Source organism: Carassius gibelio, chromosome B10, assembly GCF_023724105.1.
Source record: "Carassius gibelio isolate Cgi1373 ecotype wild population from Czech Republic chromosome B10, carGib1.2-hapl.c, whole genome shotgun sequence".
Lineage (NCBI taxonomy): Eukaryota > Metazoa > Chordata > Actinopteri > Cypriniformes > Cyprinidae > Carassius > Carassius gibelio.
Window position 1 is genome coordinate 24,257,355 of NC_068405.1, and position 13,190 is coordinate 24,270,544.

General features: G+C 37.6%; 3 protein-coding genes across 4 annotated transcripts in view; all 3 read left to right on the forward strand.

Moving 5' to 3' along the window:
* Positions 1-756, forward strand: part of LOC127966543 (splicing regulator ARVCF-like) — a 16,574-nt gene extending 15,818 nt beyond the window's left edge. For both annotated transcript variants that reach the window (XM_052567595.1, XM_052567596.1), the window contains exon 18: positions 1-756. This exon is cut by the window's left edge and continues 305 nt beyond it. The gene's annotated coding sequence lies outside the window, so the exon portion shown is untranslated.
* A 219-nt stretch (positions 757-975) lies between these two features.
* Positions 976-4,455, forward strand: LOC127966846 (uncharacterized). The gene is made up of 4 exons (XM_052568157.1): positions 976-1,995; positions 2,236-2,272; positions 3,009-3,809; positions 4,271-4,455. The coding sequence occupies exons 1-3, from the start codon at positions 1,531-1,533 to the stop codon at positions 3,806-3,808; spliced, it is 1,302 nt and encodes a 433-aa protein (XP_052424117.1). The 5' UTR covers positions 976-1,530; the 3' UTR covers position 3,809; positions 4,271-4,455.
* A 4,269-nt stretch (positions 4,456-8,724) lies between these two features.
* On the forward strand, positions 8,725-13,190 carry LOC127966677 (neuropeptide FF receptor 1-like). Its single transcript, XM_052567837.1, has 4 exons — positions 8,725-8,871; positions 10,255-10,612; positions 10,782-10,881; positions 11,522-13,190. Exons 2-4 carry the CDS (start codon positions 10,270-10,272, stop codon positions 12,438-12,440), a joined length of 1,362 nt encoding a protein of 453 aa, XP_052423797.1. The 5' UTR covers positions 8,725-8,871; positions 10,255-10,269; the 3' UTR covers positions 12,441-13,190.

Genomic DNA, 13,190 nt, shown 5'->3' on the forward strand with positions numbered 1-13,190 from the left:
CTCTAAATTGTATAATAGTGTTCCAATCACACAGACAATTTCATCTCTTTAATCTAAAGGTTTATGCATAAAAAATAAAAATAAGAATATTAATAGGTTTTTGGGACTGGAAAAGCTTAATATAGCCTATATATCAGAGATTTTAACTCATTCCTTTCATAACATCAGAGATTTAATTGCTTGAGAAATAAACATCTCTTTTTAATAACTCTATTTCGTCATGCATCCAATAGAAAATAAATTAAATTAAATTAAACGTATTCTTGCTTCGTGGCAATTAGTCGCAAGCCGAATGATTCGCTCGTCTGGTGTGCATTCGAATCTTTGGAGCGATTCGAAAGAAAAGAGTCGATTCAAACGATGCGAGTGTGGAGCGTTTTTTGAATTCGCATCGGTTACAGAATCACTGAAGCTTCAGATGCTGATCAGCAGAAACGAGTGAAAATCATCGATCACAGACGGAGAAGAACCAAAGCAACGCGAAGAGAAACACAACAGGTGTGTGTCACACTCATATTCATTCAGAATGTACAACTTTATATGATCTGTAAACGAATCTCTTTGATCGACGCTGAATAGATCATTAGTTCATGTGCCTTCAGAGCAGCTTCAGTGTGGACCCTACTCTAACTCTTCAGAACACATCAGACACATTTTAATTTATTACAAATACTTTTGTATAAACATTTATTTACAACAATTGTAACAGTGGAGGAGATTTGTCCAGGTCAGGATAATTTAGTTAAAACGAATCATTGAATACATAAATAAATACATAAATACTTGAAATGAAATAAACAAGATAGAAAATATATTAAAAAGTACATTATTTTACTTTGATTAGTTGCCAAGGAAATATATTTTTAAGTTTAATTTAGATTAAATAGGCGTAATAAATAAATAATAGAAACTATGAAAACAGATGAAAAAAATTATATTATGAATATATATATATATATATATATATATATATATAAAAATCAAAATGTGTTTTACAAAAAAGGTACAAAAGTAGCTTATGTGACCCATGTGACCCTGGGGTACAAAACCAGTCATAATTGTAATTTTTCTGAAAATGAGATGTACACATCATCTGAAGCTGAATAAATGATCTCTCCAGTGATGTGTGGTGTGTGACGAGAAGACAATATCTGTCTGAGATACAACTATCTGAAAATCTGGAATATGAGGGAGACAAAAACATCTAAATATTGAGAAAATCATCTTTAAAGTTGTTCAGATGAAGTTCTTAGCAATGCATATTACTAATCAAACATTAAGTTTTGATATATTTACAGTAGGAGATTTACTAAATATCTTCATTGAACATGATCTTTACTTAATATCCTAATGATTTTTGCAATAAAAGAGAAATGTATAATTGTGACTCATACAGTGTATCGTTGTCTATTTCTACAAATACACCTGTGATACTCTGCTTCTGTGCTGCAGGTGTAACTTATAAACAGGTGTCTGATATGTGAATGAGTGTTGCATTAGAGGTTAAGAGATGTTTCTGTCTGTGCAGAGATGTTGTCCTCATCTGTCCAGTCATCAGCTGCTGATGCTCCACAAACCCCTCACAGGAACAAGAGCATCGGAGCGGCTCATCCCGCCATCTACCTGAACACCCGCTCGCACAAACTGCTCAGGAGAGCCATACGCATCTGGAAGATGCCGATCCCCATCCTGAACCTCACGGGATCTCTGAAGCCGAAGCCCAGGAGCTTCCGGGAGCAGCTGAAGCGAGTGGAAATGCTTCGTAATCGTTCTGAAGACTCGATGATTCGGAAGCCGATGACTCGCTGCGTCAGAGACCTGCAGCTGTGCAGCTCCGGGACCGACTCGTCTCCATCGCCCTCCAGCACCTCGCTGACGTCCCGGCGCAGCCTCCGCACGAGACCGGTCCACGTGCACCGCAGCCGCAGATACCGGAGACAGCTACAGCTCTACCGGATGCTGTCCAACATCAGGAGACGCAGACGGAGCCGTGAGGTCAGTGACCCTGCAGCACACAACCAGTCATGAGAGGACACCTCTCCATCATCTGGAGCTGAATAAATGATCTCTCAGTGATGTGTGGTTTGTGAGGAGAAGACAATATCTGTCTGAGATACAACTATTAGAAAATCTGGAATCTGAGGGAGCAAGAAAATCTAAATATTGAGAAAATCATCTTTAAAGTTGTTCAAGCTTTGTTCAAGTCCGTCTGCGTAATTAACCCTTTCATTACAGGGTCAGTCATCACCCGCGGCATCCTCTTGTGTTAAAGGTCAGTCTGTACAACATTTGCACATCATTTGAATGTTATTTATTATATTAGTTCTCCAAGCGTGCACGAAGACAAAAGCAATCGGTTGAGGTTTCCAGGAGCTCTGGGTACAATCAAATATATACAGGAGATTAGAAATCAAGAATAAAAATAAAAATGTGCACACACATTATGTACAACTGTATAAATATAAACATATTTGTCTATGCATAGTAAGTCTATTTATTGCCTATTTAACACCCATGTGTCATAACATCTTATAAATATCATTTTAGAATTAATATTTTTTTCTCTTCTGCTGACTGAAGCAATTTATTTTTATCAAAAATATAGTAAAAATAGTGAAATATTATTATAATTTAAAAAACTGTTTTCTGTGTGAATCTGTGTTAAAGTGTAATGTATTTCTGTGATGCTCCGCTGTATTTTCAGCATCATTCCTCCAGTCTTCAGTGTCACATGATCTTCAGAAATCAGAATAATATGATCATTTACTGCTCAAGAAACATGAAGATTATTAGCAATGTTGAACATTGTGATGTGATGCATTTTATTTTTCAGAATTCACAAATGAATAGAAATTTAAAAATAACAGCATTTATATGAAACAAATCTTTTGTCGCATTATACTTGTAATTTAATGCATTAAATCATTCGTTATTAAAAGAAATGCATGTTTTTATTTGATAAAAGAGTACCTCTGAATCAGTTTTCTCACACGTTATTGATCTCGCAGGCTCCTCTGAGATTCAGGATGATGGCAGAGATTCGTCGTCTACCCAGAATCCTCCAGTGATCCGGCCGCCGCCGAGAAAAACCAGTCGCCGCTTGTGGCGCAGACAACTGGACAGCAGCAGCTCAGACAACAGCCCGATGACCGCCAACACAGCTCACAGACCGAGACCGGCGACCACAGACACACACACTCACAACACGAGTTCCTTCTCTTTCGCTGATGTTTCAAGCGAGTCAGCCGAGTTTGATTTCTCTGACATTCATTCTACTGCAATCCAAGAAGCTCATGCACACAGAAACATTACCAGCCACGATCCACCGGATGAGGAATCGACTCACAAACCTCTTAAGATCACCGAAGCGAACACAGATGAACAGGAAAAGCCTGACACAGCATCAGCGCACTCTTTGGTTTCACGGCTGAAGACCTTTAAAGAAGATCTCAAACACTGTGAAGATGCCCCTGAGATGAAACAAGAGTCCGTTCAGTTCAAGAGTCCTGCATCCGTCAGAAACACACAGTGTACCGCAGACGCTCTCCAGAAACCAGACACTCCCAGACCCAAGTCAAGTGTGAAATGGAAGAACGTTATGATGCAGAGAGCGCTGTGCTCTTTTACCTTTCTGTCTGAGGATCAGGATCCAACACACGAGTCCTGGAGCAGACCTACGCTGGAGGACGACTCAAGAGACTCAGAAAGAGCTGACGTGACGCCTGAATGTCCTGAGAAACCAGCCGAGGATAACGTGAAGAACCGAGCTGCGGGAGACGCTTGCATACCACAGGAAAACAGCTCCTGAGGTGCTTAAACTACAGGATACTAGCACTGCATCAGTGTATCATCAATGGATGCTCTGCAGTGAATGGGTGCCGTCAGAACGAGAGTCTGATAAAAACATCACAATAATCCACAGCACTCCAGTCCATCAGTGAACATCTGGAGAAGACAAAAGATGAAACACATCCAGCATTAAGATGATTTTATTGAATTGATGAGACACTGATGCAGTGCTACATTTCTACAAACCTGATGAATAAAGTAACAAACTCATCTTGATCTCTGATGATCTCAGGGTTTTGGACATTTTCAGCACATTTTAATTTTTAGTTGAACTATTCCTTTAAGAGCATGCGAATATGTGTCTTGTGTACATGTTCTTTAGTCAGGATAAGAAAGTGTTCTTTGAATATTTGCACATTTCTGCAGATTTTTTGCCTATATGTTTCTAAATTGAAGATGTTTTTGTCCATTTCTCGTACAGTCTGACTCCAGTCAATTCACATGAAGACGAGAAGCATCACAAGGGATGAATGTCGGATAGAAGGACCCATTTTTATATGCTTTTATAACGTTTTATATTAGTCCTACAGTGAACTGACATTTGTTTAGCATTGACATCCGTGTGAATGAATTAATATATATATATATTTCATGTAATTGTAATAAATGACCACACGATGGCACTGTTACACAGTCACAAATTTTTCACTTTTTCACTCATGTGACCTGAAAACAGACATAACAAATATGAGCATTATTCACATTTGTTGTATCAGTTTAACTTTAATATCATATATGTGTGTGTGTGTGTGTGTGTGTGTGTGTCACAAAAAGTATTTGTATGTTTACTTCACTGCAGGAAAACAAAGGTTGTTTTATTTATGGTGAATTATTTTAAAGTGTTTTACTTTGTTTTTCATGCATCTGCATCTTACCTATAATATATTGGTTAATTAATGAATCATTAATTTAGATTTTAATATGGTAACATTGAGTAAAAACAGAATACTAGAGACTAAACTAATTAAGTAAAGCTGTTAATCAGGTTTCAGGACACTGAACGGATTCTTCTTCATGAATTACCCATGATGCACCGCAGAAACAGCACAAACATCACACATGAATGAAAATACTTGTTAACTCATTTGGACGACCACTGTGATGCTGATTTGTTTGATGTTTATCAAGGGAAGTCCGTTTTGGTTGCTAAGTAACTCGAACAGCTAAAATGGTGATTATCTCCACTACAAGGAATAATGTCTTAGATGCATGAACCACTTCAAACTAATTGTGATTTATTTGCAGAGAATTGTGGCTTACGTGAATATAAAGAGTTTAAATTAAAGCCGACTAATAGTGTAACCCAAGGTCTGTAATGATTGCTGCATCTCACAGGAAGTGGAAAGGCTATTTTAGCTCACAACAAGTATTAGCTTTAGCGGCCTGTGTTTGTTCAGAGGGATTCTGTTAAAGCCACTGGGGACCTGAGACTTTCTGAGCTTCATTAGACTGTCAATTTAACCTCCTCGTGATCAAATATAGTGTCATGCTTCTTCTCAAAACTACCATTAAAGAGATTCTCACGTTTAGATCTGATAAAAAGAGATCTTGTAAAAGGAGTTTGAAGCAAAAGGTTATTTAAGAAGACGAAGAGACAGAGTTTGAGTAGGTCTAACAATCTTGTTTTTGGACTTTTGCACCTGGATGCTCTGCAGTGAATGGGTGCCGTCAGAATGAGAGTCTGATAAAAACATCACAATAATCCACAGCACTCCAGTCCATCAGTGAACATCTGGAGAAGACAAAACCTGAAACACATCCAGCATTAAGATGATTTTAACTCAAACATATAGAGTCTATAATCCATAATAACACTTCCTCCAGTGAAAAAGTGCATCTGCTGTTGTCTCTCACATATTTGTTTAGATCTGTTTAAACGCTGCTTGATCTGTGCAGATTTCTCTCCTGATTCAGACCAGAACACTTTTTCACTGGAGGAAGTGTTATTGATTATAAAAATGATTCGCAAACCCCCTCCGAGCTCCCGAACTAATTAAAATGATTCACGCTCCGAATGCTCTGACTCAAATGATTCGCGAACCTCTGACTCAAATGATTCGCGAACCCGCTCCGAACTCCTGAACTGACTCAAATGATTCGCGATCCCGCTCCGAACTCCTGAACTGACTCAAATGATTCGCGATCCCGCTCCGAACTCCTGAACTGACTCAAATGATTCGCGATCCCGCTCCGAACTCCTGAACTGACTCAAATGATTCGCGATCCCGCTCCGAACTCCTGAACTGACTCAAATGATTCGCGATCCCGCTCCGAAGTGACTCAAATGATTCGCGATCCCGCTCCGAAGTGACTCAAATGATTCGCGATCCCGCTCCGAAGTGACTCAAATGATTCGCCATCCCGCTCCGAACTTCCGAAGTTACTCAAATGATTCGCGATCCCGCTCAGAGCTCCCGAACACTCAAATGATTCGCGATCCCTCTCCGAGCTCCCGAACAGACTCAAATGATTCACGAACCCCAAACTGGTTAGGCTGCACTTTAGTCAAAATTAATTAATTTTATAAAAAGTAATGGACAATGCACCATATGGCAAAGGTAACAGAGTTAATTTATTTAAAAAGTAATGCCTTACAGTATTAGTTACTTTCAAAAATAACTGTGTCACAGTAATGCGTTACTAATAACCCCTTACTGCCCAACACTGCTAATATCTCTGCAGATGCTTTCCGACCCATCATTTTCATATTCTTCAATGGCAGTTATCACAGCAATAGCTCTTGCAGCTATTAATATGTTAAATTTTGTATACTGCTGAATTTTTTTTAAATAAACATATCAGCATGATGCATGATGAGACACAGAAGTCAAATCTTACTTGAAATGGTCTACCGATGGAAGAAAACAGCATGTTTCTACATGTAAAATTCTTTTTGATGTTCATATTTCATATTTAAGTTTTTATGCAAAACAACCCCAATATATATATATATATATATATATATATATATATATATATATATATATATATATATATATATATATATATATATATATATATATATAAAGATGCATGCTCAGAATAAATATATTTAGATGAGATCTTTATATTTCACAGGTGTTGATGGAGAATCACCCACATACATGTGCTTCATAAGAGTTATTATCTTTAGCTCGAAGGAAAAACAGCTGGTACAATGACATTATGGAGCATAAAGTAACCTTAAGTCATGTGTTTTCTCAGAGAATAAAACTGCTGCATTGTAGTCTGAAATTGCTATTTTTGGGTTTAATGCACATCAGATGCAGGGCTTGACATTACATTTATGCATTTAGCAGATGCTTTTATCCAAAGCTACTTATAGTGCATTCAGGCTATACATTTATTTCATTTTTTTAGCCAGTATGTGTGTTCCCTGGGAATTGAACCCATGACCTTTTGTGCTGCTAACACAATGCTCTACCACCAAGCCACAGGAACTACATTGCATTAGCTGTTTTGCTTCACCAGCTAATGTAGCTAGTAGTTTTCCAAAATTTTCACTGGCCATAATTTTGTTGCTGTGAAATTATATTTTATATGAATATAAAAGTTCAATACTGCATACATGTCTTTTTACTAACCTTATTAAATGTATGCATCATTTTTTATATTAAATAGTTAAATGTAACTAATAATTACAGTTAATATAATGAGACACTATAAGACTGTTAACAATCAAATGAAATCAGAATCAACAAAACAGATCTTTCCATCAAAAGCAGCTGAAGTGGAATTTAGATGCATTTTTACACAGACAAATGTAGTAAAGCTCACTTGTAGCCTTGAATGCACTTATAGCTGCAAAATAACAGCTGCATGAATAAGGTTTGTTTCTGTTTTAATAAATATACAAATATGAAATTATCTTAAATATAAAAGTAAACTGAGGGCAGGTGACAGCATCTTACTGAGTGAGTCATTGAGTCATTCCTTTAAACGATTTGTTCAGAGGACTGATTTATTCAGGAACGAACCAAGTGCCTCCTGCAGGGTTACTGAATCATTAATTTGTTCGATACACTGAATCATTTAGTCGTGAATGTGTTGCCCAGATTAATGTATTAAACTGAGAAATTAGTCTCCCTTGCAGTAATGTAACTCTAGTACTGTATGTCGACCTAATTATGAATATGTGTGAGTCAATTATAGCTTGAAAACATGCTCTAATTATATTAGTTTTAGCATTCATAATAAATGCCTTACTTAATGAAATTATTTAGAGTCATTTCTGTTTCAGTGATTATTATTCAGCAGGTATAATTATGATTACATTAGATTAATTGCAGCACGTTAAAGAACAAACGGTCGTGACGTGTGAACGCGATTCATTTCAGGAGTCGGTTCATTTGAATTGTTCGTTTAAATTATTAGATTTTTTCAGGTCAGCCTTCAGAAACGTCCTCTTACCAGTTAATATAAATATATAAAATAGTTCTGGCGAATCATTAATCCCACACAAAATATGTGTGTGTTCTGTGTGTATTTAATATGTATATATAAATATACACACATACTTTTAAAAATATTTACATATATATTGTCTATATTTGTATTCATTTAATTTATATTATAAATAAATAAATGTAATATATATATATAGAAAAAAAATCTGAAATATATACATGCATATCTGTGTGTGTTTATATATACATGATAAATATACACAGCACACATACATAATGTAAACAAAAACTTGTATTTTGTATGTAATTAATCGCGATTATTGTTTGAAAGCACTAATATAAAATATAATACAAAAACAAAACTGAGATAATTTATAAATATTATTATCATTTATTAAATATGACTTTTGCGTAATGGTCAAGTAATTTATAAACGAGTCGGTTCAAATGAATCAACCGGTTCGTGAATCGAACATCAGTGGCGCGAGACAGGCGCGCGCGCGGGAGTCAGTGCAGCAGAGTTGATCAGAGACGGACACGATTAGAACTGAGCTGTTTTCACTTATTTTATTAAACCACTTCGTTTGTTTCACCCTTTGAGCTGAAGGACAGTAAGGTAAGATCTTTGTGACTCGCATTAACCGATAAAACACAAATGTTAATAACTATTTCAGCTGCTTTGATCAGTTTCTGCACCTGAGGTGAAGTTCTCTCAGAATCACCGTTTGTACAGACATCACTGGTAATGTGGAAAAAGGTTCAGATGTAAGGATAATAAACATTCTCTTAAACATTAATATTCCTAGACGAACAAAACATGTAAGTGATGTGTTATAAGTCGGTTGGAACGAGCTGTTTTTTCCTCACAGTGCGTTTATGTAATTTAACTTACAACAGTTTCTATGTTAACCTTCTTGGCTATTAACGTTTAACGTTAGTTATTAAACATTTCATATTTGTTGTACATCGACATTCATTGTACAGAATTTGAATGATGTGGGCTATGTTGTCGCAATTTATTTTCATTTTTTTTTTAGCAAATCTAACAGTAAAGCAATCCTGAAATGGCAGAAGGGAAAAATATAACGTAGTATTACATTTTTATTTTTATTTTTTAACCCAACAAATATACTCGTGTTATCTTGTTTCAGTTATAATAATAATAATAAAGCAATTTAAAAAATGATACAAATAAAACACAACCTGTCTGTAAATCGAGTTTGTGATATTATCATTTTAGTTTTGATGACATGAAACTTCACAAAAGCCACTGTTTTGTGCAACGTTTATTGGACTTTTGATTAAAAACATCTTAGTTTCTGGATTCTACACCTGTGTGTTGCTTATATATTCAGTCCTCCAGAAATATAAATAATCACCGAAGCAAACCACTTACGCTTCACAATATGAACGATTTTAAAAGCTGAGGTCAACTGGGTTCAGATGTTTTTAAGAGGGATTTTCCGTTTTAAATGTGTTTTATTTCAATGGTATTAGATGCTAAATGTCAGCAGTATTTATGGAAGCTTGTTGCCACCATGGAATATATATATATATATATATATATATATATATATATATATATATATATATATATGTGTGTAACTAGGACTTTTCCCCCTCAAAATTGTTAACAAATAAATCTGAATTTATAGCATGCAGTTCTGATGTTTTTCTCTGTTTTTTGTGTTTTTCATAACTGCGAGAAACATAGCTCAAACTAAATGTCAGTAGTATTTATGAAAGCTGGTTTCCACCAAGGAATAAAAAAATATATAACTGGGACCTTTTCCCTCACAATTGCATTGACTTTTTTCTTGCACTTATGATTTTTTTTTCTCATTTTTTTTCTGTTTTTGTATTTTTTCATAACTGCGAGAAACACAGTCCAAACTGTGAGCTAAAAAAAAAATCCCCGAAAGTTTTTATTAACTAGCAGAACAGGTTTTCAGAGCTGAAACTGAAGAATATGATTTGTTTATTTGTGTGTTTGTTCCAGTATTGCTTTGCATTCATGGAGGCCACTGAGGGATCATGGGATGCCTCCTCCGTCTACATCATCTCAGATCTGGTCTCCTGCATCAACCAGACCAACAGCACCAACTCCAGCACAGCAGGGGGCGACGTCCTGTTCCCTTACTACCAGCACTCTCTGCCGACGGCTGCGCTCTTCACGCTGGCGTATCTCTTCATCTTCCTGCTGTGTCTGATGGGGAACGCTCTGGTCTGTGTGATAGTCCTGAGGAACCGGCACATGAGAACCGTCACCAACATCTTCATCCTGAATCTGGCCGTCAGCGACCTGCTGGTCGGGATCTTCTGCATTCCCACCACGCTAGTGGACAACCTCATCACAGGTGTGGAAATCTAGTTTTTGATGCGTAACAATATTCACCTGATGCGTGCAAAATTCACTGTCGCAGACTATGAGTACAACACAGCGTTCCCGAGTTACATACTGAATGCATGGTGCTTGATAATTCGCGGTATACCTTTCTTCAATAAAACATTTATTGTCATTGTCAGGTTGGCCTTTCAGCAACACGATATGCAGACTGAGTGGACTTGTGCAAGGGACGTCCGTCTGTGCCTCCGTTTTCACATTGGTTGCCATTGCTGTGGACAGGTAAGTGTTAATCATTTTGAAATGAAACGAAATAAGAACTGAACAAACACATGTTTGTGAAGGAAACAGTCGAGCGGTGTTATTGTGTGAGCTGTGGCTCGTATCTGAAGTGTGCAGCTCTGCTGGAAGCACTAATTAACACACTGTTAGAGCAGATTGAGGTGTAGACTCACGAAACGCAGCGGTCATTATGACAGATACATGATGCTGAAAACACTAGACCAGGACTGTGAAAGCTGAGCTCAGTCAGCAGTACTTACAGCTAGATGTGCTGGTAATGCGTGATAAAAGCATGAAAACATGAGCATTTGCATGCAGGTCAGTGTTATTAACCTGTATGTTAGGATAGACGCTGAGATATATCAGTGTTTTGATGACATGGAAAACCCTTTTACGTATGTACAAATGAATTCATCAGTAAACGATGGTAAAGAATTTTTGTTGTAAAGTTATTGCACCTTTTCATGGATTAAGTATTAACAAAGCTCCTCAAGATGTGTGAAACATAATAACATATGCTTAACTGTGATTTAATGTATTAGAATTACACACACACACACACACACACATATATCAGGGGTGAGGGAAAATTAAATCTGGGTTAATGTCCCCGTGTGTTTTCTCCTCGTCTGAAACCCAGGTTTCGCTGCATCGTTTACCCGTTCAAGCCCAAACTTACGCTCTTTGTGGCAAAGGTGTCTATAGGGATGATATGGGTGCTGGCTCTCACCATAATGTTTCCCTCCGTGTTAATGTTAACCGTCCAGCAAGAGAAAGGGCACGTCATGGTTCACAGTGACAACAGCACATACCCGCTGTACTCCTGCTACGAGACCTGGCCCGACCCGGAGATGAGGAAGGTGTACACCACCGTCCTGTTCCTGCACGTATACGTCATTCCCCTGGCGCTCATCATGCTCATGTACGGCCGGATCGGAGCAAAGCTGTACGCCACAGCCGTCCTGACCCGAGCCGAGCAGCCCGATGTCCCCGCGTCTCACAGAAAGATCCGGGTCATTAAGATGCTGATGGTGGTGGCTGTGCTCTTCATGCTGTCCTGGCTGCCGCTGTGGACGCTCATGCTGCTGACCGATTACGCCCGTCCAGACGAGGACAGTCTGGAGCTCCTCACTAGCTATGTGTTCCCTCTCTCTCACTGGCTGGCCTTCTCCAATTCCAGCGTCAACCCTATTATCTACGGCTACTTCAACGAGAACTTCAAGAGAGGCTTCCAGGCCGCGTGTCAGCATCAGGTTTGTTGCTGGAGCCGAGAGAAGACGAGATTCAGCGTCAAACGACCCAGAGCTGGAAGCCCTTTGAATACGGCTGCTAGCGGACACCCGCTCAGCTTAGGCTCGAGAACGAACCGGATCTTCACCGAAAGTGACCTGACGGGATGTGTTCGTCTGGAGCTGGAGCACCGCAGGAGCTCGATGGACACCAAGGGCTCTTCAGCCGAAGGGGGAAACAGCAGCACGTCTACAAAAAGAGAAGTTCACTTTGAGATTGAGAAGGTGTCTTCAGCAGGAGGGAAAATATACAGCGCCTGGGAGCTTTGAAACCTCAGGAGACTGATGGATGAGCTAGAGACATTTATTGGTGCTTGGTATTTCGGTTCTCAATTTCTTAGTCACGCTTTAAGCTCTGGAAGCTGCTTCATGTGGAGCCCTATGATTTCTGCAGTGTGGATGTAATCAGAAAATACAGTCATAAAAACACAATTTACTGTATAACGCGGATTTATCAAACTTCGATGAATTAATCAAAAGTAGGTCATTACACTTAAATCAAATCGTGATATGTACCAGTGTCTGTAAATCTTAAAACTACTTAAAATTTAATATTTAATATTTAAATTTAAACACATAATAGGTAAAAATTAGCCTGAATGGATAAATTAGCTTTGGATAAAAGCGTCTGCTAAATGCATAAATTTAATTGAATTTAATTTTAATTTAATTTATAAATTTAAATTTGATTTCTTATTCTTACAACTTCTCAGAACTGTTCTAAAAGAGTCACTTCATGAGCCTTTGGCCGTTTTATTTGAGAGAAACTATATCATGTACATTCAGAAGCTTAACAGGTATTCACAGTAACCTTTCAAAATAAAAGTTCGGTTTAACTTGTAGACATTGTGCCAGAAATATATTAACCTACTATTTTTCAGTGTAATGTACTAATACTAAAATTAATTAGTTAATAAATTTTTTTAAGGAATAATCATGTTTAATTTTTCTGATAACCAGAAGTATTTAAATACGCTACACATAATTTCTGAGGAAGGTTATTGTAACAATCAATTTGAT

Coding starts and splice junctions, on each gene's coding strand:
- LOC127966846 (XM_052568157.1), top strand. CDS start 1,531: ATGTTGTCCTCATCTGTCCAGTCATCAGCTGCTGATGCTCCACAAACC. Junction 1,996..2,235: donor GACGCAGACGGAGCCGTGAG/GTCAGTGACCCT, acceptor CTTTCATTACAG/GGTCAGTCATCACCCGCGGC. Junction 2,273..3,008: donor GGCATCCTCTTGTGTTAAAG/GTCAGTCTGTAC, acceptor TTGATCTCGCAG/GCTCCTCTGAGATTCAGGAT.
- LOC127966677 (XM_052567837.1), top strand. CDS start 10,270: ATGGAGGCCACTGAGGGATCATGGGATGCCTCCTCCGTCTACATCATC. Junction 10,613..10,781: donor AGTGGACAACCTCATCACAG/GTGTGGAAATCT, acceptor TGTCATTGTCAG/GTTGGCCTTTCAGCAACACG. Junction 10,882..11,521: donor GTTGCCATTGCTGTGGACAG/GTAAGTGTTAAT, acceptor TCTGAAACCCAG/GTTTCGCTGCATCGTTTACC.